Source organism: Hemitrygon akajei, chromosome 29 (assembly GCF_048418815.1).
Source record: "Hemitrygon akajei chromosome 29, sHemAka1.3, whole genome shotgun sequence".
Classification (NCBI taxonomy): domain Eukaryota; kingdom Metazoa; phylum Chordata; class Chondrichthyes; order Myliobatiformes; family Dasyatidae; genus Hemitrygon; species Hemitrygon akajei.
The window spans coordinates 49,124,607-49,150,254 of NC_133152.1; the positions used below are offsets into that span (position 1 = coordinate 49,124,607).

The following is a 25,648-nucleotide window of genomic DNA, read 5'->3' on the forward strand; positions in this document are numbered from 1 at the left end:
ACCCACCAACTTCTGTGTGGAAAACTTGCCCCTCAGGTCTCCTCTAAACCTTTCTCTTCTCACACTAAACAAGTGCCCTCTGATCTTATACCCCTCCCCCTACTCTGAGATGAAAATGACTGTGACCTTAACTATGCCCTTCATAACTTTACATACTTCTACAATACCATCCTTCAGTCTCCTCCACCCCAGGGAAAGCAGTCCCAGCATAGCCTGCTTCTCTCAAGTCCCCTAGTCCCAATGACATCCCCATGGATCATTTCTGAGCCATTTCTAAACAGATGGAGTCAGAGAACACCACAGCACAAAGACAAACCCTTCACTCTATCTAATCCATGCTGAACTAGACCCATCGACCTGCATCTGGTCCATAGCATCTATATTCTCCCATCCATGTACCTATCCAAACTTCTCTTAACTGTTGAACTCAAACTCACATCTTCCACTTCTGCTGGCAGCTTGTTCCACACTCTCACCACCCTCTGAGTTTAGAAGTTCCCCCTCAGGTTCCCGTTAAACATTTCACCTTTCACCCTTAACCTGTGATGTGATTGGGGTTTTTTTGCACATTAGGCAGCAATGCTCTGACCACTGGGGTGGAACCAGTAATTGTAAAGTTGCAATCTAACATGCGACTCTTGTATTTAGTGTCCCAGCCTACGAAGGGAAGCCTGCCAAATGCTGCTTGCCTCCTACTTACCTCCACTGTCACTGCCAGGGAATTATGGACTCCAAATGTGGGAGATATAATTAGTATGATTGCTAAGAGTTATCAGCATTCGTTAGTGCCCTACCATTTACTGTGTATGTCCTACCCCAATATTATGTCCCAGGATTATCCATCTGTCAGTGGTCTGATGGACACCCTGCCTATAGATTAACACTGTGTTACTGTAGTGAAGCATATGTTCTTTTATATTCAAATCCACGATGTGTTCTGTGTTGTTCTGCTGAGCATTGTGGCACCAGAATTGAGGCAACACTTGTAGGCTTCCGCCAGCATATGCTTAGGATGTGTTGGTTGTTAATGCTACCAGTGCAGTTCACTACACATGTGCATGTGTTAAGTATATGAATCTGAATATCACTGACCTATGTGACTAATGCAAACATACTAATCATATTTCCTACTTTCATATCTAAACTATTAAAGTACACAGCAAAGGACAAAAGTCACAGCGTCAATCTCTGTGGTATACCACTGGCTACCGCTACCCCAAGCTTCCGATCACCAAGCCAATTAGCCAACTTGCCTTGTACCTTAACCTTCTGGACCCATCTGCTATGCAAGCATTCATCAATCTTCTCAATTACCTCCTCAAAAACTCTCACTCAGATTAAGTTAGTTTGTTGTCTCCCGCACAAAGCCAAGCAAATTTTCCCTGCCTTTCCAAATGCCCATGAATCCTATTCCTTAGGACCTTCTCCAGTAGTTTCCCTATCCCAGAGATGAGGCTCAGTGGCCTGTCATCACTCGGTTTATCTCTATTGCCATAACTAAATATGGGAACAACATTAACTGTCCTCTTCTGCCGATGAAAAGCTGGCTCAGAAATAATTGCTGCCATGTCTAAGTTCCTATAGATTCCTTCCTGAGTCCACTCTCTGGGCTGCTGGCACACAAAGTGTAGCCCACTGCAGAAATATTGGCTCAAAAGCTTATCCTGGCGGTCAATTAACCATCACTTTGTTGTGCAGGTTGACATTAAGAATCAGGGCAAGACTGCCCTGCAGGTGGCTGCTCACCAGGGACACCTCGAGGTAGTGAATATCCTCCTCCAGTCCAACGCAAAGCTTGAGGTTCACGATGAAGATGGCGACACAGCACTACATTATGCATCATTTGGGTAGGAGAAATACTTCCTTGGTAACATACTGGTCTGGCCTGGATCTCTCTTCACTTGGTAAAGTCATTTACAAACTTGAGCCTCTCATTATAAATATGTTTTTAAAAAAGTGTTGACTGCCTGTGGATTTTTAAATTGCCAACGTATTGACAAGCTTCACATCACCTCCCTGGTGTCACAGAGTGAGATCTTACTGGATGGATGAGCCCAGGATTTGTGGACAGCTCCCTGTCTAGATATTGAGGAAAGGAGAGAGGGTTGTGCAGTAGACGCGGAGTATACAATTTGAAATTGTCCAAAATATAAACCATTTCAACAGCATCAAATTCTAAATTCCCACACCTACTGGGATTGCAGGGCCCATTTCACTATAGAAGGTGACCATTTGACCCCTTGACTGTATGCCGGCTCCCATCAGTCCCATTCCCCCTCCCCGCCACTGCTGCCCAGTCATCTGCTCATTGTTGAGTTATGTTTTTGATCCAGGGGTCTTTTGGAAATCAACAACGAGACATAAAATTTGTTGCTAAACACTAAGAGAACAAAGAGATTGGGAAGGTAGAGTAGTAACAGTCTAAGGAGAAACGATGGTGAAGCAAAGTGCTCTGCTCTTCTTATACCATAGATAACAGACATTCCATTCACAGTTGAGGATAAGAGTTAATCAATCAGAGAGGCCCTGTTCAAAGAATACAATTCCAAAGAAGCTTCCAGAATAATACAAAGAACTGTAACCACTAGGGGACTCACTGAACCGTTGCATATATATTGGTAATTATGTAAAGTACAAGCAGGCACAGGAATGTTAAACTGCAAAGGAAAGAACAATTTCACAGTCTAATTCAACACCACCAACGAATTCCACCCTGATTCTCAGACTACCGCCTACACTAACATGTAATTCACAGCAGTTAGCTGACCGAGCAGCCAGCATCCTGTTGGACTGTTGGTGAAAACCCACATGGCCCCAGAGAGAACGTGCAAAATCCTCACAATCAGCCCAAGGTCAGGGTGGAACACAGGTTGCTGGTGTTGTGGGGCAGAAGTTCTCACCCTGCCCCCCCTTCCCTCCCTGTGTCACTCACAGTTACAGCTGCATCATTCATCACTTCATCGTTTCTGGAAAATGTACGGTTTTACAGTTGACACCCAAACACTTCAATAAAGCAATGTCTCACTAGAAGTCATACTAGAGAGGTTGCCATGGAAATAATGACAGATGATAATTCTTGGAGAGCCTGTGTGTAAGCGCTTGGACCTACCTATTCACCATTGACACCAGTGATCGGCAGAGGAGCTGAACGTATATTTGCCAAGTTCACTGGTTGCAAAAAAATTGTCTTGGGTTGTGAGGAGGATTCAAAATTGCTTAAAGGCAATTCAGACATTTCAAAGCTGAGTGCATGGGAAAATACACAGTAGATTGTGGATGAAAGTGAAGTGGTCCACTCTGTGAGCAAAAAAACTAGAGAGGCAGACGATTATTTAAATAGCGCCAGGCTGGGAATTGTTGGTGGATAAGAGGGGTCTGGGTGTTGGATACACATGACTCTAAAAACGAAGAGCAACACACACAAAATGCTGGTGGAACACAGCAGGCCAGGCAGCATCCATAGGAAGAAGTACAGTCGACGTTTCGGACCGAAACCCTTCATCAGGAATATGTAGGCCCCACCATCTAATGTTGTTTCCTTCAATAAGTGAGGTGTTGAGTGCAGGAAAAAAGTATTTTTATTACAATTGTACAGGGTCTTTGTGAAGCCATGTCTGGAGTATAGATTTCCTAAGAGAGTGTATCCTTGCATTCTTTTGCTACACTGGGCTCTCCCTATTCAGTTCCACTCCCCCAGCCTGTTGTGGTGGGAGACAGATCAGGGCAGAGGTACAGGTCCCAGCAGAGGTTATGACTGCCCTGGGGGCCCTCTTTACATCTACCCCACTGGCCTGCACAATATTAAATGCTACACAGAGATTGCCTTTCATTCCCCTAACCTGGGGTGCCCATACGTTATGCTGGGAGGGTCGTTATCAGTTTGGGATTAATGGACATAGGAAACAAAGGCTGCAGATGCTGAATTCAGCTCAGCCAGTATAAGTGGGAAAGACAGGGAGTAAACTTGTCAGCTCAAAACCCTTTCATCAGAGGTCACTGTTTCCACTTCTGATCAAGTATTAGCTCTGTCCTTCTCCTCTCAGGTGCTGCCTAACCTACTGGGTTTCTGACTAATAACTGATGTAACATGAGTTAACAGGCCCACCCAGTCTGAGCCAGTTAACAGGGTCAATCTTTCATCTCAGCTCTGCCTTTATCTGTCATTACTGAACATTACCGTCACTCAGTATCAATGTCCAGTCCCAACCCCGTGTTTCACCAGATGACACACTCTCAAACTCTTCCTGTGCTCTCTGCTGTGTCAGACATTGCAAAAGAAGGGCCATGGAACATAGAACATTAAATAGTACAGCACAGGTACATCCTCGTCATCGCACAATGTTGTTGCTGAACCAATTAAATTAGTAATCAAATACCCAATTAACCTAATCCCTTCTGTCTACACATTATCTACATCTCTCAATTCTCTGAACATTGAGCGTCTTGTCTCCACCACCACCCCAGGCAGCACATTCTGTCACCCACCACCCTGTTTTAAAAAAGAAACTTGCAGCTCATCTCCTTTGAATTTATCCCCTCACCTTAAATGCATGCCCTCAGGTATTGGACTTTTCAACCCTCGGAAAAAGGTACTGTCTGTCTACTCTATCTATGCCTCTCTTAATCCTATAAACCTCTATCAAATCTCCCCTCAGCCTCTGCCACTCCAGAAAAAAAACCCACATTTGTGCAAACTCTTGTTATAGCACATGCTCTCTAGATAGATAGATAGATAGATAGATAGATACTTTATTCATCCCCATGGGGAAATTCAACTTTTTTCCAATGTCCCATACACTTGTTGTAGCAAAACTAATTACATACAATACTTAACTCAGTAAAAAAAAATATGATATGCATCTAATCACTATCTCAAAAAGCATTAATAATAGCTTTTAAAAAGTTCTTAAGTCCTGGCGGTAGAATTGTAAAGCCTAATGGCATTGGGGAGTATTGACCTCTTCATCCTGTCTGAGGAGCATTGCATCGATAGTAACCTGTCGCTGAAACTGCTTCTCTGTCTCTGGATGGTGCAGGCAGAATCCTGGTAAATCTCTTCTGCACCCTCTCTAAAGCCCCAACATCCTTCTTGTATGGGGTGACCAGTAGTGAATGCAATTCCCAGGTTCTGCACCATCCTTTCCACATGCCTTGTGCACCTGAGAACATTTCTCAATCTGCAGCTCCTTGTCCTGGGAATCAGCTCAGTGGATCCTCACTTTGTGCGTCCATAGGTAGGTGTAGAGAGTGCTCTGGAAGTGACCCCACAGCTAATGAGGCAGCTTTGCTCAGGTACCTCAGCACTCTGCTGAAGAACTCAGCAGGTTGAGCAGCATCGATGGGAGAGAAAGGAATTGTCGATGTTTCCAGTTGAAACATGGCATTGGGACTGATGCAAAGCTAACTGATGTTGCTTGGCCCTCTGAGTCCCTGCTGCAGATTGGTAGTTGCTTCACATTCCAGCATCTACAGTCCCGTGTGATCTGGTGGCCCAGTGGTGTCTGGAGTCTGTGGGTTTTGTTTCCTCCTGGTCTGTGTGGGTTGGCAAGGCAGATGCTGTCAGTATTTTTGGCTCTTTGCTACAGAAACCAGCCGGAGGTGGCCCGGCTACTGCTCAGCAAAGGGGCGAATGTCAACCTGCTAAATGGCTCAACGTGTTCCGCTCTGCACATTGCTGTAAACAAGGGCTTCATGGACGTGGTACGTGCGCTGTGTGAATATAATTGCAACGTTAATCTACAGGTGAGAGAAATGTCATAGTAATCATATTTATTGTACTCTAGAACCAAGTACAATGTACTCTGCCATCCGATTCCTAAATGGACATTGAACCCGTGAACACTACTTTAGTATTTTAATATATATTATTTCTGTTTTTGCAAGTTTTTAAATCTATTCAATACATGTATACTGCAATTGATTAATTTATTTATATATATATATTTTAATGTTTTTTTCTTCTATATTATGTATTGCACTGAACTGCTGTTTCTAAGTTAAGCAGGTGATAATAACATGCCGGTGATAATGAACCTGATTCTGATTCTGAGTAACCACTGCTAGAAATGGTATCCATTGTGTTCTAGAACTGAGAATGACCAGTGCTAGAAATGGCATTCATTACACTCTAGAATAAAGAATGACCTGTGCTAGAAATGGCATTCATTGTAGTCTAGAACTGAGAATGACCAGTTATAGAAATGGCATTCATTATACTTTAGAACCAATGACATGTGCTAGAAATAACATCCATTATACTCTAGAACCAATGACCAGTGCTAGAAATGGCATTCATTGTACTCTAGAACGAAGAATGACCAGAGCTAGAAATGGCACTTCCTGCACATTTAGTGCCAGCAAGGCTATTTTATGTGGTGGAGAAAATACAGGAGGGAATTTCTAACATGAACCTCATAACTGGTCACCAACAAGAGCAGAATTTGGCCAAGGCATAGCTTTATCAACTCGTGGGCTGTAGTTCTCAGTGGTAAGACTTCAGAAGTTGTGCTCCTCGGGCAGATACGTCCACAACCCTGCTGGAGACACAGCTCCAGATTCATTCCATGATTATTCCCAAGACTGGGTGCATGTGCCTTCGATAAAACCTGTCATTTGGCCCTTTGACACTGGGTCACCTAGTTGGATAGGTAACAGACTAATTGGTTTAACTAGTAATTCACTTATCAGCTTCTGATTTCTAACTTTCTGCTTGAACCCAAGTGATATCCTATTATTAAATACAAGGACAGATATTAACCCACATCTCTGGCATTTTATGGAATGATGCTACACAGTTTTTTGTCATTTTCTGATACAACTTTACTGCAATTAGCATTACTCAGGAAATAGTTAATTGATAGTGAAGTGCTGATTGTTGATCATTGAACATACAGAAATGTACTGTACAGAAACAGGCATTGTTATGCCAAACTAATCCCGTCTATCAACACAAAATCCATATCTCTCACTTCTCTGCACATTCATGTGTCTGTCCAAGAGCCTCTTGAAAGTCTCTATCATACTTACTTCTGCCAGGACATTCCAGCTACCCACCACTCTCTGTGTCAAAGAAAAGCTTGTCCTGCACATCTTTGAACTTTCCCCCTCTCAGCTTAAATGCTTGTCCTTGTATTAGACCTTTCAATCTTAGGGGAAAAAGATATTGTCTGTCTACACTGTCTGTGCCTCTCAGAATGTTATAAACCTCCCCTCAGCTTTGCTGCTTCAAAGAAGACAATTCAAGTTTGTTCACCCTCTCCTTATGCCCTCTGAATTAAGTAGTGTCTTAGTATGGAGAAACAAATCAGTTTGTCTATGTAATTATAATAACAATTAGTATTTGGATAATTTAGCAAGGGCCTGAATTTTGTTTTACTATTCAAGTGGTACCTCATCAAGAAATGACAAAATCTTTGTCTTGGTAAAGCTCCTTTGCTAAAACTGTCAGGCATTGAGAACATGCAATGTAGCCACTGGAATGTATGGTGCAACATGCGGGTGGCCCCCAGCACACCCTTGGGTTAGCTGGTGTTGACGCAAACAACACTGTAAGAGAAAATCTGCAGAAGCTGGAAATCCAAGCAACACACACAAATGCTGGAGGAGCACAGAACACCAGGCAGCATCTGTGGATAAGAGTGTCCTGATGAAGGGTCTCAGCCCGAAATGTCAACTGAACTCCTTTCCATAGATGCTGCCTGGCCAGTTGAGTTCTTCCAGCATTTTGTGTGTGTTGCATTTCTCTGTATGTTTTGATGTACATGTGATAAATAAACCTGAATCTTCAATCTTTAGATGTTACCTTTCAGTATAAATATAAAGCTGTAACAATTCTAATTAAACCGTGTATTTAATCTAAAAATGTTCTTTGGCAGTAAAGGAATCAAGGTAGGGGTTAGTTGAAGGGAGCTGGGGAAAGGGAGGTGAAAGTTTGTCCGAGGAATTCACTGAGGAAAATGTTGTTCATCTCTCTTCACATCTTCTGCTGTTATCTTTCCAGGATTCATATGGAGACACTCCTTTGCATGACGGAATTGCTAAAGATTATAGAGACATCGTTACCATCCTGACTGAGGTGCCCAACATCGACTTCACACATCAGAATAACCGTGGTTTCAACTTACTGCACCATGCAGCCTTAAAAGGCAATAAATTGTAAGAACCTGTCGAAGATTACTATTTGCCAGCTCCTCACACTAATACTTGCAATTTAGAACAAATACCAGGCCTGAGCCTATAAGCAAAGAGGGATTACAGCTTCAGGTTTCTTCTCAAAGTACAGATTTCCAAACAGGAGTATCAGGGACTTTCAAATCTTTTGTCTAAAAAATTAAATAAAGTAATCTGTCTATCATTCATCTTCTAAACAGAGGATTTATTGCAAATTTAGTCATGGAGTCAGAGAACACTACAGCACGGAAACAGGCCCTTCAACCCATCTAGTCTATGCCAAATTATTGTACTTCCTAGTTTCATTGACCTACACCTGGATCATAACCCTCCATACCCCTCCCATACATGTACTTATCGAAACTTCCCTTAAATGTTCCAATTGAATCCACATTCACCACTTTCGTTGGCAGCTCATTCCACACTCTCACCAGCCTCTGCGTGAAGAAGTTCCCTCATGTTTCCCTTAAATATTCACCTTTCACCCTTAACCTATGACCTCTGGTTCTAGTCTTCCACAACCTCAGCCTGCTTGAATTTACCCTATTGATATTTTCATAATTTTGTATATCTCCTCATTCTCCTACACTCCAGAGAATAAAGTCCTAACCTATTCAACCTTTCCCTATAACTCAGATCCTTAAATCCCTGCAAATCCTTGTAAATTTTTTGGTGGTGTGTAAGCTTCTACTGCATTTCCCTTTCAATCTTGACACTACAAACTGAGTCTTCCACCCATAAATACAATGCAGGAAATATTTTCATTTCTCCTTTGCCTTTCCTTTCATAAGAACATATATGCTCATTTATTCCATGTTTCTCCACCATTCTGTCAGAGCCACCGAGCAGATTCTGGCACGAGCCCGACAGCTGGTGGACGTCAAGAAAGAGGATGGTTTTGCAGCTCTTCATCTCGCTGCCCTTAACAACCACAAAGACGTAGCAGAAGTGCTGATTAAAGAGGTAGGAGTTTGGTGGTGGCGTACAAAACAACATAATAAATAATCTAAGTATTCAAAACATGCATAATATATATAATTTAATACTCAGAGTGTTTGCAGTTCACCTCTGCTAGTTAATGTTATTTGTCTGTCTTTATTTACGTATAGTTTTTAATAAATTCTATTGTATTTCTTTATTTTCCTGTAAATGCCTACAAGAATATGAATCTTAAGGTAGTATGTATAACATAGATGTAGTTTGATAATAAATTTTACTTTGATTTTAACTCTGAAGTAATGTTAGGAAATGAGCCCAACCTTGGATTGTCTGTCTGTGAATACCATTATTGTCACCAGAGAGTGTTGGGATCTGTCTGTAGGAATGGGTGTCTGTCTGTGAATACCATTATTGTCACCAGAGAGTGTTGGGATCTGTCTGTAGGAATGGGTGTCTGTCTGTGAATACCATTATTGAAACCAGAGGGTATTGAGACCTGTCTGTAGGAATGGTTACTAGTGTTGTAAGTAGAACCCTCGGGGTCTGCATTAATACTGTGCTAATTAGACATCACATATTGTGAAAGTAATTAAATGTTCTTGAGCTGCTGTTTATTTTTGCAAATTGCAATCATGTGCATGTGATCAGTGTTTGACCTGAAACATTGACTATTCATTCTACCCCAGAGATGCTACCTAACCTGCTGAGTCCCTCCAGCATTCCGTGTGTTACTCTAGATCTCCAACATCGCAGAATCTCGTGTGTTTATAAATATAAAGAATTATGTAAAGACAATGCAGTGGACTATTCAGTCATTTCAGAAGATGTTTCAGTCCTGCCTTGTGCCAATCCGTTCCTCTTTCTCACCAAAATCACATTAGTCCTAATCCTACACTCCCTTCTCCATAGCCCTCTCTGCCTTCCCATGGATGGACACTAATGTCTGCCTCAGCCAGTGCATATAGATCACTCAATCTCACCGATGAGCAATGATGATTCTCTTCGATTCCCTTTCTGAGTTCCTGGTGACCAGCTTATAACAATGTCCCATGGAAACAGAGGTCCCCATTGCCTCTGTCAAAAAGCTCCCAAATTTAGAGGTCTGTTGAAGTCACCTCTGTCTTCCCTTTCCAAGAGAGAGGAAAACCTTGGGTTCAATATAATTTTTTGCTTAATGTACTCACCCAGCACCCAAAAATTCACTCCTTCACTGTCCTCAGATCCTGACCTGGGTGTGTGCTCTTGGTAAAATGCAGAGAAGTTACCTATCTGGCCTTTAGAGAAAAGACCAGCTTTATTTGTCATATACATCAAATGCGTCATTTACAATGTACTGGGGGCAGCCCACAATTGTCACCACACTTCTGGCACCAACATAGCATGTAGTGTAGTGGTGCGATCACTCGAGTATGATGTTATCAGAGAAGGGTTATTCCCTTAATGGAGAACACCTTTGTATGACTTTGTTTAACCACCATGCAATCCTTGGCAGATCAGGGTCAAGGTTCAGTGGCATGGGAAGCAAGGCGACTGGGGAACGTAGCAAACCCACAACTCAGTAACCCAAACTGTACATCTTTGAAATGTAGAAGGAAACTGGATTGCCTGGAAAAAAGCCAGAAGTCACAGGGAGGACATCTAAACTCCTTATAGACAGTGACAGGAGTCGAACCCTGAGCAGTGACAACCAGCGCTGATAAGCAATTGTGATAACTGCTGTGCTTTCGTACCACAACCAGCTGTTAATGCCACCACTCCTTTGGCTTCCAGCACACGATGAAGGTCAGCAACTACATGGGAACTTTCCCATCGGTCACCCAGTTCTGAGTTGGAGACGTTTCACCGTTCCTTCATTGCCAATGGTTGAATTTGCTCCCAGTAACACTGTCACCGTACAACTTAAGGGCACTCATACCTCTCTCAGGCACTGTTTTAATATCCTCATTCATATCCACCTGTTCTACACAAATCCTCATCTCTCATTCCTCTACCTAATGTGTTAAACACGTCAGAATTCCACTTCTGATGGTCCTGCTCTCCTCTTGTCTTGACTGTAAACCTGTGCAGCTACGAAGGATATGGAAGGAAGGAAGGAAAGAAAACACTTGTTTAAAGAGTGTATTAAAGTGCTGAAGAGAGAGGAAGGTACCAGGGAGTCACATTGAACATAGAACAGAGACTAACTACTCCATTAATAACACTTTTTATATGGGAAAATGTGTTAAGTGAACACCACAAACAATGGAGAGGCGAGTGACAGCAATGCTGGTCTGAGGCCGAGGCATGCTGGTGGGAGATGAAGTCAAAGGAGGTTAAGGCATGTTCCTGGAGATGTTGGAGAGAGTTAGAGAAGTTGGAACTTCAGAGAGTGAGCAAAGTGGAGGTAAGTTGAAGCAGAATTGTTTCGGAGCCCATCCATCTAAGCTGGGAGTGAAGTTTGATCCAATTAAGCACCACGCCGATTTGGAAAGGTGGAGTACAGGCCAAGGCCTGGATCCGAGAGCTGGGGGCAACCCAGTGCATGGGCAATTTAAATGCCAGACCAGATAGACAGGAAAGACATAGTGTCAGGATCGGAAGCAGGTCTATGGACTCAGTTTGGTTTGGAATGCTGTTGTAAACAAGAGAAAATCTGCAGATGCTGGAAATCCAAGCAACACACACAAAATGCTGGAGGAACTCAGCAGGCCAGGCAGCATCTATGGAAAAGTGTATGGTTGATGTTTTGGGCTGAGACCCTTCGGTGGGACTGAAGCATAAAAGATGAGAAGTAGAGTTAAAAGGTGGGGAGGGGAGGGAGATACACAAGGTGAGTGGAGAAACTGAGGGAGAGGGGTGAATTAAGAACTAGGAAGTTGATTGGTGAAAGAGATACAGGGCTGGAGAAGTGGGAATCTAATAGGAGAGGACAGAAGGCCATGGAAAAAAGAAGAGGGAGGTGATGGGCAGGCAAGGAGATAAGGGGAGAGAGGGGAAAGGGGATGGGGAATGGTGAAGGTGGGGATTACCAGAAGTTCGAGAAATCGATGTTTATGCCTTCAGGTTGGAGGCTACCCAGAATAGATCTCCCAGTGGCCACCTATTTTAATTCCACTTCCCATTCCCATTCCAATATGCCCATCCTTGGCCTCCTCTACTGTCACGATGAGGCCACACTCAGGTTGGAGGAACAACACCTTATATTCCACCTGGATAGCCTCCAACCTGATGGCACGAACATCGATTTCTGGAACTTCCAGTAATGGCTTACCCCCACTCCTTCACCATTCCCCATTTCCTTTTCCCTCTCTCACATCCATTGAATACATTGTATAAGTCACCAGCAATGCTGGAAATCACATGGAAGGCAAAATATCCATGGCAATCACAAGAGCTGCAGAACTGTAATGGGGACTTTAAACTGGGATGGTAATACTGTTTGAGGCCATGAGGTGAAACTTGTGCCTAGGATCGTTTTCTGGAGCAGTGTGTTGTGTGTTTCTGCTCCAACAAGGAAGGAAGGAGATCAAGTCAAGTCACTTTTATTGTCATTTCGACCATAACTGCTGGTACAGTACACAGTAAAAACGAGACAATGTTTTGCAGGACCATGGTGCTATATAAAACAGTGCAAAAACTACACTGAACTATGTTAAAGCAGCACAGAAAAAAAACTACACTAGACTACAGACCTACCCAGGACTGCATAAAGTGCACAAAACAGTGCAATAAATAATAAACAAGACAATAGGCACAGTAGAAGGCAGTAAGTTGGTGTCAGTCCAGTCTCTGGATATTGAGGAGTCTGATGGCTTGGGGGAAGAAACTGTTACATAACCTGGTCGTGAGAGCCTGAATGCTTCGGTAAATGCTTTGAATTTTTTGCTGGATCTAAGGATCGGTGGGTGGAGGGTGATGGTGTCAGGTGCTCTGAATTTCGTCAGGGTAACATTTAGATATTGTGACTATAACATCATAAGTTTTAAATTAGCATGAAAAAGAGGAAAGAGCAATCTAAATGAAAACTAATCATTTGGAGGAAGACAGGTTTCAATGGGATGAGAGTGGGTTTGTCCCAGGTAAAATGGAGGGAGTCATTGAAAGAACAATGGGCTGACTTTATGGAAGTAAATGTATTAAATGAGTATTATACATCTGTCTTCACTGGGGAAAAGGATGTTGCTTTGTTCAAGAAAGGGAGCGGTGGGTAGGCCCGCTCACTTGAACCACTGTGTTGGGAAAGTGGTAGAACACCATTAATGGTCGAAGATTATTCAAGGTACTGGCTACTTTCCATATGTTGCCTCATGTTGTTGTCTAAATCTTCACTTTCTCAAAAATTCTTTTGAGGAATATATTTGTCATATTGGATTATTTCTTCTGATAATAGTTGCTCGCTGAATGTTAATTGAAGGCTGCTGCAATGTAGTGTTTTATTTTCAGATGTAGCAATAACTCAGTTATTAATGGTTTCTGTATGTGATTTGGACTGAGAATGCTGCTTGATGCCGCGCCTGCTCCCTCAGATGCAAGCCTCTGGTGCTGAGCCCACTACAGCACTGGGCACCCCAGGGAGCCTCACAGGGGAGTTCCGACATCTAACCCAAGAGAATTCCTAGAAGTTTGATTTTCTGTGAACAGTTCTGTAAATAAACACATAGGTCTCGATCCTATTTATGAGCTGATGCTGCCAGAATTCCTGACCACAATGTACAAGGTTTGTCAGACAGCCAATCAGTGGAGATTTCCTCCCCACATCACAATTGAGTTTCTGATGTGACGTCCAATCAGCTGATTGAAAAGTACATAATGGTCAAACATTTGGAGGACATGCTACAATCAGCAGTGCAGTGATGATGTCTCCTCATATGGTGACAAAACATTGCCCAGATCAGAGAACAACTCAACTCAACCCATCCACCTGAGCCACACACCTTCCGAATTATTTCCAAAATAAATATGTATCCGCATCCTGTTCAAATTTGTTACGACGTGGAAAACAAACAAACAGTATATTTCTGTAGAAAATTCAGGATTCAAAACTGTTTAATGTCATTTCCAGTACACAAGTATAAAGGAGAATAAAATAATTGTTACTCTGGATCTGAAGCAGCACAAAAAACACACAATCAGATAAAGAGCACAATAATAATATACAAACACAATAAATATAAATCCATAAGATAGGTTATATACACATATTGATTGTCCCTAAGCAACACCAGGCACAGGAATGTCGGTACATAAGGTGACTGACAGGAAATTATAAAGTAATGGTGGTTGAGGGTGTGGAGGGGTGGGTTAGTGGGTGGAGGTGTTGATCAGCCTTACTGCTTGGGGAAAGTAGCTTTTTCGGAGTCTGCTGGTCCTGGTGTGGTTGTTCCATAGCCTCGTCCTGATGGGAGTGGGAAAGACGGTCCATGAGCAGCGTGGGTGTGTGGGATCCTTCATGATGTTACTAGCCCTTTTCTGGCAACTTATTGTACGTATGTCCTTGAAGGCAGATAGAAGCTGAACATTGCAACAGATTCTGTGCACTGAAAATCTAACTCATTGTTTCCTGTACCCAGGGGCGATGTGAGATTAATATTCGGAACAACCGAAACCAGACACCTTTGCAACTGTCGGTTACGCAGGGTCACACTGGTATCATACAGCTTCTGGTTGCTGAAGGCTGCGACGTAAACGCAGAGGATGAAGATGGAGACACTGCCTTGCATGTGGCACTGGGTCGTCAGCAGCTGGCAAATCGCTTGGCTGCCAGGGAGAGCGACACCAGCTCCTTGTTAGCAAACGTAAGTTCTATGTCTAAACAGCAGAAACCTTGTTTCCATGTCCATACTGTGGACATATTTGATGCCTTTCCTATGGTTATTATATCTCAGATGCAATAATTCATTTTCATCAAGTCCTGTTTGTGAGTGAAGACATATTGTGTGTTTCTTCTCTTTCTTAATCCTGTCAGCCCTACTGGGGCAAAGGCCACTGACAGCAGCTCACCAAGGTCCTCTGTCCTGGGCCAGTCTTTCAAATTGTCCCCAAGTGTAGCCCATCTTCGATGATCCAGCCTCTCCCAGGGATGAGGTATTTGGAGCTTTTGTTGGCACTTATGCAGTTCTGGATTTTTGTAGGATGGGGTTGCTAGCTCCTTGCACAATCCTCCTTTCACAGCCGGGCCTGAGACCATCTGTAATGGAGTTATATTTTGTGTTTGGTATAAATTAATAGCAGCATTGTTTTGTGAAGTCACCAGACCATCACTATGAAGATGCAATTGTTTTTGGGGTTTACTACTCAAGTTCAAATATTTTCAGGATTTATTTTGTTTCCTTGGGGAAATTAGAACTGGATAATCTGAGTATGCCCATAAGAAAATGGATCTTAGGGTTGTAAATGGTGACATATATGTACTTTGGCAATAAATTTACTTTGAACTTTGAATTTGTCATTGAGTTTTCCTCTTATTTCTCCTCTGCCTTTAGAACGTTTGGATAAATTTATTATCAAAGTACATATATGTCAATATATGCAACCCTGAGATTCATTTTCTTGTGAGCAATCACAGTAAATGCAAGAAACACAATAGAATCAATGAAAGACCACACCCAACAGGACAGGCAAACAATGTGTAAATGACAGACTGCAAACACAAAAGAGAGAGAAATAGTAATAATAAATAAATCAGAAATAAAGATCATGAACATGAGATGAAGAGTCCTTGAAAGTGATTCCGTTGGTTGTGGGGCAGTGATGGGGCCAGTGCAGTTATCCCCTGTGGTTCAAGAGCCTGATGGTTGAGGGGTAATAACTGTTCCTGAACCCGGTGGTTTGAGTAACTGTTCCTGAACCTGGTGGTTTGAGTAATTGTTCCTGAACCTGATGGTGTGGGTCCTAAGGCTTCTATAGAGAGCATGTACTGGTGGTGGGGGTTCCTGATGATGGATGCTGCTTTCTTGATACAACTCTCCATGTAGATGTGCTCAGTTGTGGGGAGTGCTTTACCTGTGATAGACTGGACTGTATCCACTACTTTTCGTAGGATTTTCTGTTGAAGGGCATTGGCATTCCTATTAAAGTGAGATGGAAAGTATCACTGAAGTTTCTGCCATTCCCTGTGACAAGCTGAAATACAGTCGGCCCTCCTTATCCGCGAATTCCGCATGCACAAATTCAACCAACCGCGAATCGAGAAAACCCGGAAATACTCTTCCAGCACTTGTTCAAGCATGTACAGACTTTTTTTTCTTGTCATTATTCCCTAAACAATGCAGTATAACAACTATTTTACATAGCATTTACATTATATTAGGTATTATAGAAGCATAGAAAATAGGTGCAGGAGTAGGCCATTCGGCCCTTCGAGCCTGCACCGCCATTCAGTATAATCATTGCTGATCATCCAACTCAGAACCCTGTACCTGCTGTCTCTCCATACCCCCTGATCCCTTTAGCCACAAGGGCCATATCTAACTTCCTCTTAAATATAGCCAATGAACCGGCCTCAACTGTTTCCTGTGGCAGAGAATTCCACAGATTCACCACTCTCTGTGTAAAGAAGTTTTTCCTCATATTGGTCCTAAAAGGCTTCCCCTTTATCCTTAAACTGTGACCCCCTCGTTCTGGACTTCCCCAACATCGGAAACAATCTTCCTGCATCTAGCCTGTCCAATCCCTTTAGAATTTTATACGTTTCAATAAGATCCCCCCTCAATCTTCTAAATCTATAAGTAATCTAGAGATGATTTAAAGTATACGGGAGGATGTGCGTAAGTTACCATAGATCGGGATCGAAAAAAAATCGTAAGTTCTCTTACTAAGTAAGTCAGAACAGGTACAGTTAGTCAAACGTTTGTCTTAGTATATATTTTACCTCTCTATGCATATAAAACACTTAAGAACATATGTTTCAGGGCCGGACTCGGGAACAAAAGTTCCCGAGTTCGATCCAGTGACAGATTGCTTCCGGGCGTCCATCCATGCCTGGTTGATGTGAAGGATCAAAAACCCAAAACCCCAAACCCAATAATTAAACCACTGCGTTGCTTAGTAATAATTGTAGCTTTCATCGGGGCAGGGCCTTTCTCACTTTATCCTTTAAAATTGTTCCAATCGTTGACCGACTGTAGCCTAACGCTTTTCAAATGATCGATGGTGTTTCACCTCTTTCCGATCGCTTTATTATTTCCAACTTTATTTTCAATCGTGACCGTGATTATTTTTGTGAACAGAAACACTGCAGATTCAGAGGTCTGCCGCCAGGGCCCTAATGTCCACCACACTGAGACAGGTTAAATAAGGTCTGGGGTTCCGCTGGGTCCTAGGATCCACCGTATTGAGACAGGTTGAATAAGGGACTTGAGCATGCGCTTTTTTTGGTATCCGCGAGGGATGCCGGAACCAATCCTTCGCGGATAAGGAGGGCCTACTGTATAACACTTGCCTAGTCAGGACAGATGATCTGCAGTGATCTGTAATTACCACTGGCTACATCGGCTGGCTCCGGCAGCAACTAAGTATCTCACCATATTTGCTGTAAGTTTAACACACCAAAGCCCTGAGGCTCAACTTGTTCAATGCCACAGAGTTTACTGCAGGTGTGAGCTGTTAATGTAAACAGCATGCTGGAGGAATTCATTGGCCAGGCAGCATCTGTGGGGAGCAAATAACAGTCCCGTTGAAGGATCTCGACTGATCATTTTCCCCCATAGAAGTGGCCCAACCTGCTGAGTTCCTCTGGTGCTGCTTGTCTTGCTAATGTAGTGACCGAGTGAGGCAGCAGGCAGGACTGAAGGCTGACAACACACAGAGTGGGAAAATGTTAAGTCACTTTTTAAATTAGACATTCTTTTAAAATCCTCAACAACAATTACCATGCGAAGAAAAGGTTGAATGTTTGAGCTTGTTAATTTTCAGTTCAGAGGTTTATTCCCTGTCATTAACAGTGATCATGTAGTGAGAATATTGCTTAACTTTTACAGATATGACTGAAAGTTTCCAGTATTGGAATTGGTTTATTATTGTCCCGTGTGCCGTGTTACGAACCCCATAACTGGGTCACTTACCAGCAAAGATAGAGAGGTCCGTTGAAGTCTGATGGTACTATTTTTAACAGTATTTATTAGTAAAAATACACAAAAATACTATCAATGCAAACATACAGATAATATACGTCGTCAATACTAAATCTAAAAGTGCGGGTATAGTAATAATCAATAAGAAATAAGCTCTATCATTGTCTAGGGGATAATGTATTGTCCGATGGAAATATAAAAGTCACTCAGTTCATGCAGGCTGCAGCCTTTTGTTGGAGAGAGAGATTTTTTTAGAAACTTGCCGGCTTTCCTTTTTATGATTTCGATCTGTCAGAGTCTCGTTGGTGTGGCCGTTCACTTGTGGCCTCTCCTTTAGCTAAGCCGTTCTTCCGTGATGAGCCAGCTACCCTGGCAAGGGAGGACGCACACGGGCCCTCACCGGCGTTCGCTATAAAACGCTGTCACTGGCTTTCCAGCGTTTCTCCTGGTGCGTCTAAAGGGGTTGTTCCCCAGACCCTCTTTTATCCTTAGTCACGGGGTCTCAGATGTCAATCAGGTTGGGATGATGCAATCCCTCAACCAGCCCACTCTGGTCGTCCCCTGAGGGCTTCGATGAATAGTACAGTACTCAATACACAATTCCGTCTCCAAGAGACAATGGCCGTTATCCGTGGCTTTGTCTCACTGAGACCAGGACACATTCCAAAACCTTGTGGATTCTCTCTCATTTCCGATTCTCAAAAAGGAGGGGGCGACTTTGTACCCTTCGGCCCCTCAGAGTTGTGGCACATTCGTAACAACTGAAATACAGGGGAAAAACATATCTTGTACACTGTCTGTACAGATCAAATCATTACACAGTGATTGAGGTAGAGCAAGGTGAAACATAAAAAGGACACACACAAATGCTATGGGAGCTCAGCAGTTCAGGCAGGACTCCTGAAGAAGGGTGTCGACCCAAAACGTTGATTGTTTATTCCTCTCCATAGATGCTGAGTTCCTCCAGCATTTTGTGTGTGTTACTGGGGATTTCCAGCACCTGCAGACTCTCTTGTGTTTAAAACACTTTTCATTGTTTTGATGTACACATCTGAACCTGATCAATAACAGAATGAAGAATAAAGTGTAAGAGCTGCAGAGAAACTGCAAGCTCGCGAGTTAGATAGTGAGGTCAAGAGTCCATCGTATCAGCTTTATAATAGGGGGATTGAAGCTGACCTTGAACCCGGTGGTAAGTGCTTTCAGGTTTTTTTGTCTTCCGCTTAGGAGGAGAGAGAATGTCCGGGGTGGATGGGGACTTTCATTATTTTGGCTGCTTTGCTGAGGTAGCAAGAAGTGTAGTCTGTCGGGGGAGGCTGGTTTCTGTTAATCAGTGCGGAGTAGTTAATTTTATAAAGCAATTGTTAGGTTGCTGGAATCCTCATTGTAAATAATATTGCCAAGTGCTGTTTGCCTCCTTGGTAACTTGACAGCATATTATATCTTATATCTTGGTTTTTGCTCTTCAGTTACAAGCCTCTGGGTTACTGGGATCTACTGACCTGACTGTGGGCACTGCCATTGCTTGCTTCCTTGCCCAGGAAGGAGCAGATACTAACTACACAAACCACAAGGGCAAGACACCTCTTGATCTGATCACAGATAGCAGGACAATACAGATAGTCAAAAGTTTTGCAGAAAAATTCAGGTAAGCTAGCAATATTATCACATGGTTGTTGTGGTCTTGGTTGTGCTTAGCAGATATTAAAAGATACATGAGGCATTAGCCTCCTCACAACCACCTGAGAGGGTAAAGATTTGAGAAGGGAGGGTGGGGACTTCTGCCCAGTCTGAGTTTGCAATGAATCATGAATTTTACACCGTAATTAACCCTGCAATGTAGCATAATTTGGTTAAAACTCTGCCCTCCCTCTTTTGTTTGCTATTTAGAATTTATTTTAGAGCTGTGATTGCAAAGGTGCAATTTCTATAAATCTAGTTTTTAAAAAAATCCTAACTTTACCACACTCCATTTCTGAAAAACAGCACTGGGATTAAACTGTAAATTAGCTTACATCTACCCACCACATTCTGTGTGGAAAACTGTCCCTCTTTGTACTTCCTCTCTCACCTTAAACCTACACCCACTCACTTTAGACACCATCATGTCAAAGATCGTTCCAGTAGTGACTAGCATGATAGTGTAAAAGTATTTGAGCTGCTAGTGTGATGAGTTACAAGTAGCCTAGTGACTAGCATGATGCATTACAGGTAACCTAGTGGCTGGTGTGATGCGTTATAGGTAGCCTAATGGCTAGCATGACACATTACAGGTAGCCTGGTGGCTAGTGTGATGCATTACAGGTAGCCTCACGGCTAGCATAACACTCTACAAATAACCTAGTGTCTGACATGAGGCTTTACAGGTAGCGTAGTGGATAGTGCGACACTCTACAGATAGCCTAGTGCCTGATGTAAGTCTGTACAGGTAGAGTAGCGGATATCATGATGCTCTACAGATAGCCTAGCGGATAGTGTGAGTCTTTACAGGTAGCCTAGCGACTGGCATGAAGCTTTACAGGTAGCCTCGTGGCTAGCGTGAATCTTTACAGGTAGCCTAATGGATAGCGTGACACATTGTAGGTAGCCTCTCGGCTAGCGTGACACGTTACAGGTAGCCTAGCGGCTGGCATGAAGCTTTACAGGTAGCCTCGTGGCTAGCATGACACGTTACAGGTAGCCTAGCGGATAGCATGACACATTACAGCTGGCTTTGTGGATAGCGTGACACATTACAGGTAGCTTTACGGATAGCATGACGCGTTACAGGTGGTCTCACGACTAGTGTGTCATGTTACAGTGCCAGCGATCTGGTTCAATTCCCACCGTTTTAAGGAATTTGCATGTTCTCTCCATGACCACATGGGTTTCCACTAGATGCTCCAGTTTCCTCCTCCTTTCCAAAGACATACGGGTGAGGGCATGCTAATCTGGTGCCAGAAGCATGGCACTTGTGGGCGTCTCCCAGCACATCCTTGGACTGTGTTGTTCATTGACACAGAATGACATAATTCACTATGTTTTCATGTACATGTGATATCAAAAGATAATTCCATCTAATCCAGCCTCTGATTTTGTTAACATCTATAACAGGAGTTCCCAGCCTTTTTTTATGCCATGGACCCCTACCATTAATTGAGCCTTCCCCTCAGCTTCCATCGCTCCAGGGAAAACAGTCCCAGCCTATCCATTCTCTCCTTGTACCTCGAGCCCTCCAGTCCCTGTGACAAAACTGTGAATCCCCTTTGCACCATCTCCAACTTAATCACTTCCCATTGTACAGTATGGTGACCAAAACTGCACACGCTACTCCAGATGGGGTCTCACCAACATCCAACCGTGTTGTTCCAGCTCTTGTACTCTGCCTCATCCAATGAAGGCATGCTGAGTTCAAAAGTTGTTGTCCACTCAAACCTTCTCTCAGCTGAATCATCAGCCAGGCGACCTTAGTACTGCCTACAGTGACTTTCTTCCAGTTTCCTTATGGGTCATCACGTTTAGTGGGTTGATGTCTGTGTCTACTCAGACACGACTGCCCCATTCACAGGGTGCTACTCCTCATCTCTCGCTGCATATTAGCATGTTTGCTCATCTAATACTGAGGAGGACAGGACGGGAAAAGAATATCCAAGTTAACCTGCTCTTGGGGCTGGCTAAAATACCTATCCATGAATCCTAGAGACAGACAGTGGAGTGTTCCGTCCAGGCTGAACTGTAGGGGTTTGAATTTATAATAAATTTACTTTGTGAAAAAACAGTCGCAACTACAAGTCAGCAGCCATCTGATGAAGGTATGTGGGAAGAGGTAGAACTGAAGGGTTAGTTTTGTCATCATAATCTTTTTGACATTGTTTATTACAGGGGATCACCAACTGGATCAACAGCTCTATGTCGAGTCCACACGACTCCAAACACCATGACGAATCTATTACTACCGGTGACTGCTGAGCCTGCCGAGTGCTTTGTGTGTTCAGAGTTATCGTTCCTGGTCCTCTTTGTTCCATGCCAGCACTCTGTCGTGTGTGAAGGTACAGTACACAGTCTCTCCTGTCAGTACACAGTCTCTCCTGTCAGTACACTGTTGTATGTACAGGTACAGTACACAGTCTCTCCTGTCAGTACACTGTTGTATGTACAGGTACAGTACACAGTCTCTCCTGTCAGTACACTGTTGTATGTACAGGTACAGTACACAGTCTCTCCTGTCAGTACACAGTCTCTCCTGTCAGTACACTGTTGTATGTACAGGTACAGTACACAGTCTCTCCTGTCAGTACACTGTTGTATGTACAGGTACAGTACACAGTCTCTCCTGTCAGTACACTGTCGTGTGTACAGGTACAGTACACAGTCTCTCCTGTCAGTACACTGTTGTATGTACAGGTACAGTACACAGTCTCTCCTGTCAGTACACTGTCGTGTGTACAGGTACAGTACACAGTCTCTCCTGTCAGTACACTGTCGTATGTACAGGTACAGTACACAGTCTCTCCTGTCAGTACACTGTTGTATGTACAGGTACAGTACACAGTCTCTCCTGTCAGTACACTGTTGTATGTACAGGTACAGTACACAGTCTCTCCTGTCAGTACACTGCTGAATGTACAGGTACAGTACACAGTCTCTCCTGTCAGTACACTGTCGTGTGTACAGGTACAGTACACAGTCTCTCCTGTCAGTACACTGTCGTATGTACAGGTACAGTACACAGTCTCTCCTGTCAGTACACTGTTGTATGTACAGGTACAGTACACAGTCTCTCCTGTCAGTACACTGTTGTATGTACAGGTACAGTACACAGTCTCTCCTGTCAGTACACTGTCGTGTGTACAGGTACAGTACACAGTCTCTCCTGTCAGTACACTGTTGTATGTACAGGTACAGTACACAGTCTCTCCTGTCAGTACACTGTTGTATGTACAGGTACAGTACACAGTCTCTCCTGTCAGTACACTGTTGTATGTACAGGTACAGTACACAGTCTCTCCTGTCAGTACACTGTTGTATGTACAGGTACAGTACACAGTCTCTCCTGTCAGTACACTGTTGTATGTACAGGTACAGTACACAGTCTCTCCTGTCAGTACACTGTTGTATGTACAGGTACAGTACACAGTCTCTCCTGTCAGTACACTGTCATGTGTACAGATACAGTACACAGTCTCTCCTGTCAGTACACTGTTGTATGTACAGGTACAGTACACAGTCTCTCCTGTCAGTACACTGTTGTATGTACAGGTACAGTACACAGTCTCTCCTGTCAGTACACTGTTGTATGTACAGGTACAGTACACAGTCTCTCCTGTCAGTACACTGTTGTATGTACAGGTACAGTACACAGTCTCTCCTGTCAGTACACTGTCGTGTGTACAGGTACAGTACACAGTCTCTCCTGTCAGTACACTGTTGTATGTACAGGTACAGTACACAGTCTCTCCTGTCAGTACACTGTTGTATGTACAGGTACAGTACACAGTCTCTCCTGTCAGTACACTGTTGTATGTACAGGTACAGTACACAGTCTCTCCTGTCAGTACACTGTCATGTGTACAGATACAGTACACAGTCTCTCCTGTCAGTACACTGTTGTATGTACAGGTACAGTACACAGTCTCTCCTGTCAGTACACTGTCATGTGTACAGATACAGTACACCGTCTCTCCTGTCAGTACACTGTTGTATGTACAGGTACAGTACACAGTCTCTCCTGTCAGTACACTGTTGTATGTACAGGTACAGTACACAGTCTCTCCTGTCAGTACACTGTCATGTGTACAGATACAGTACACAGTCTCTCCTGTCAGTACACTGTTGTATGTACAGGTACAGTACACAGTCTCTCCTGTCAGCACACTGTCATGTGTACAGGTACAGTACGCAATCTCCCCTGTCAGTACACAGTCTCTCCTGTCAGTACACTGTTGTATATACAGGTACAGTACATAGTCTCTCCTGTCAGTACACAGTCTCTCCTGTCAGTACAGTGTCATGTGTACAGGTATAGTACACAGTCTCTCCTGTCAGTACACTGTCGTGTGTACAGATACAGTACACAGTTTCATTTATCTTCTGTTATCTTTTGTAACTCCAAAACAGAAAACTTATTGAAAGAAAAACAAGGGAGTCAGAATGTGAGTCTAACATTGTACATTTGGCATAATGAATTATTGAAACACAGAAAGAGTGTGTAATCAAAGAATATATAATGCAACTGCTATATACTGCGCACATTCATGGCATTGCAAATTTTAAATTGTTTTATTCAGGCCTTTAGATTTAATTGTTGTGGAGGATATCTTACTCTTGTGGGCTAACGTCTTTCCAGACAAGGGGGTAGGGTGCACTTTGCTTCACAGGGGGAGCTTGTGTCTAGGAAAGTCTCATGTTCTGGGGCCTCCTCTCAGGTTGCTTGTAGGAGCTGGCTCTAGGGCTTCAGGAAATGGTTCTGACAGGTCTGGACACCGTTTACTCCTTTCTTCTTTCTTTTCCCAGATGCTTTTGGCATCTGCTGGATGTGTTGGCATCCTGAACAGTCCATGGCAAGCTGCTCGATTTGCTGATCTATGCCAGGCCACCAGACAAAGTTTCAAGCCAATGTTTTGACCAGGCCTAGATGCCCAGCGTGTAGCTCCTCCAACACTCTAGCTCTCAGCTTGGATAGTGCAACTGCTCTCAATCCCCACATATGGAAACCTCTTTCAAGGGCAAGTTCATCCCCACACTAGTAAAAATGGGGAAACTGGAAGTTCTATTGCACATTCCAGCCATTTTGAGTTACCGTGTGGAACTGAGACATTGTGGGGTTTTTTCTGGTTTCCTTTTGGAGCATCTCTGCCATAATAGGGAGACATTCAATTTTCTTTATGAAGAATGTGTAAAGAGGAGTGTCCTTTTTTGTAAATTTTTCAGGTATTTCTTTTTCCAATTGTAAATGGAACAATTCATCAGCATAAACATGACCAGTCATCCTCTTGAATTCAATCTGGAAATTGTATCCTCAAGAAACAGAGCCCATCTCTGTATTCATGCTGCTGTTAGTGGAACACCTCTCTGAGCATTGAAATGGACACTAGTGGTTGATGATCAGTAATGAGGGTGAACTCCCTCCCATACAAGTACTGGTTGAAATATTTTACACCCCAGCCAGACTCAAGACCTCTCTGTCAATCTGGGTAATTTTCCCCTGCAGTGGTAAGGGAACGTGATGCAAAGGCTATGGGGTATTCACTTCAATCACTCAACATGTGACATGACTGCACCGATCCCATAATGCAAGGCATCACAGACAACCTTCACTGGACGATGGGGATCATAATGTGTGAGTACAGTGTCTGACAGCACCCTTTATGTTTTGGAAGGCTACCTCACTGCCTTGTCTGTTGCCATTTCTTCCTGATCTGTAGCATTTTCAAATTGCTTCTCAGATCGGAGTTCTGAGAGGCGGGACTGCGCAGGCGCGTGAAGGAGGCCTGGGAAGGAGGGAAGATATA

At 43.3% G+C, this 25,648-nt stretch overlaps 1 protein-coding gene across 6 annotated transcripts in view; it reads left to right on the top strand.

Moving 5' to 3' along the window:
* mib2 (MIB E3 ubiquitin protein ligase 2) overlaps window positions 1–25,648 on the top strand; it is a 237,891-nt gene that overhangs the window by 197,886 nt on the left and 14,357 nt on the right. For all 6 annotated transcript variants that reach the window (XM_073032420.1, XM_073032417.1, XM_073032421.1 and 3 more), the window contains 7 exons: window positions 1,699–1,847; window positions 5,586–5,742; window positions 8,000–8,154; window positions 9,006–9,132; window positions 14,658–14,882; window positions 19,628–19,806; window positions 22,020–22,186. In XM_073032420.1, the coding sequence (XP_072888521.1) occupies window positions 1,699–1,847; window positions 5,586–5,742; window positions 8,000–8,154; window positions 9,006–9,132; window positions 14,658–14,882; window positions 19,628–19,806; window positions 22,020–22,186 (1,159 nt within the window). The remainder of the gene's footprint in view (window positions 1–1,698; window positions 1,848–5,585; window positions 5,743–7,999; window positions 8,155–9,005; window positions 9,133–14,657; window positions 14,883–19,627; window positions 19,807–22,019; window positions 22,187–25,648) is intronic.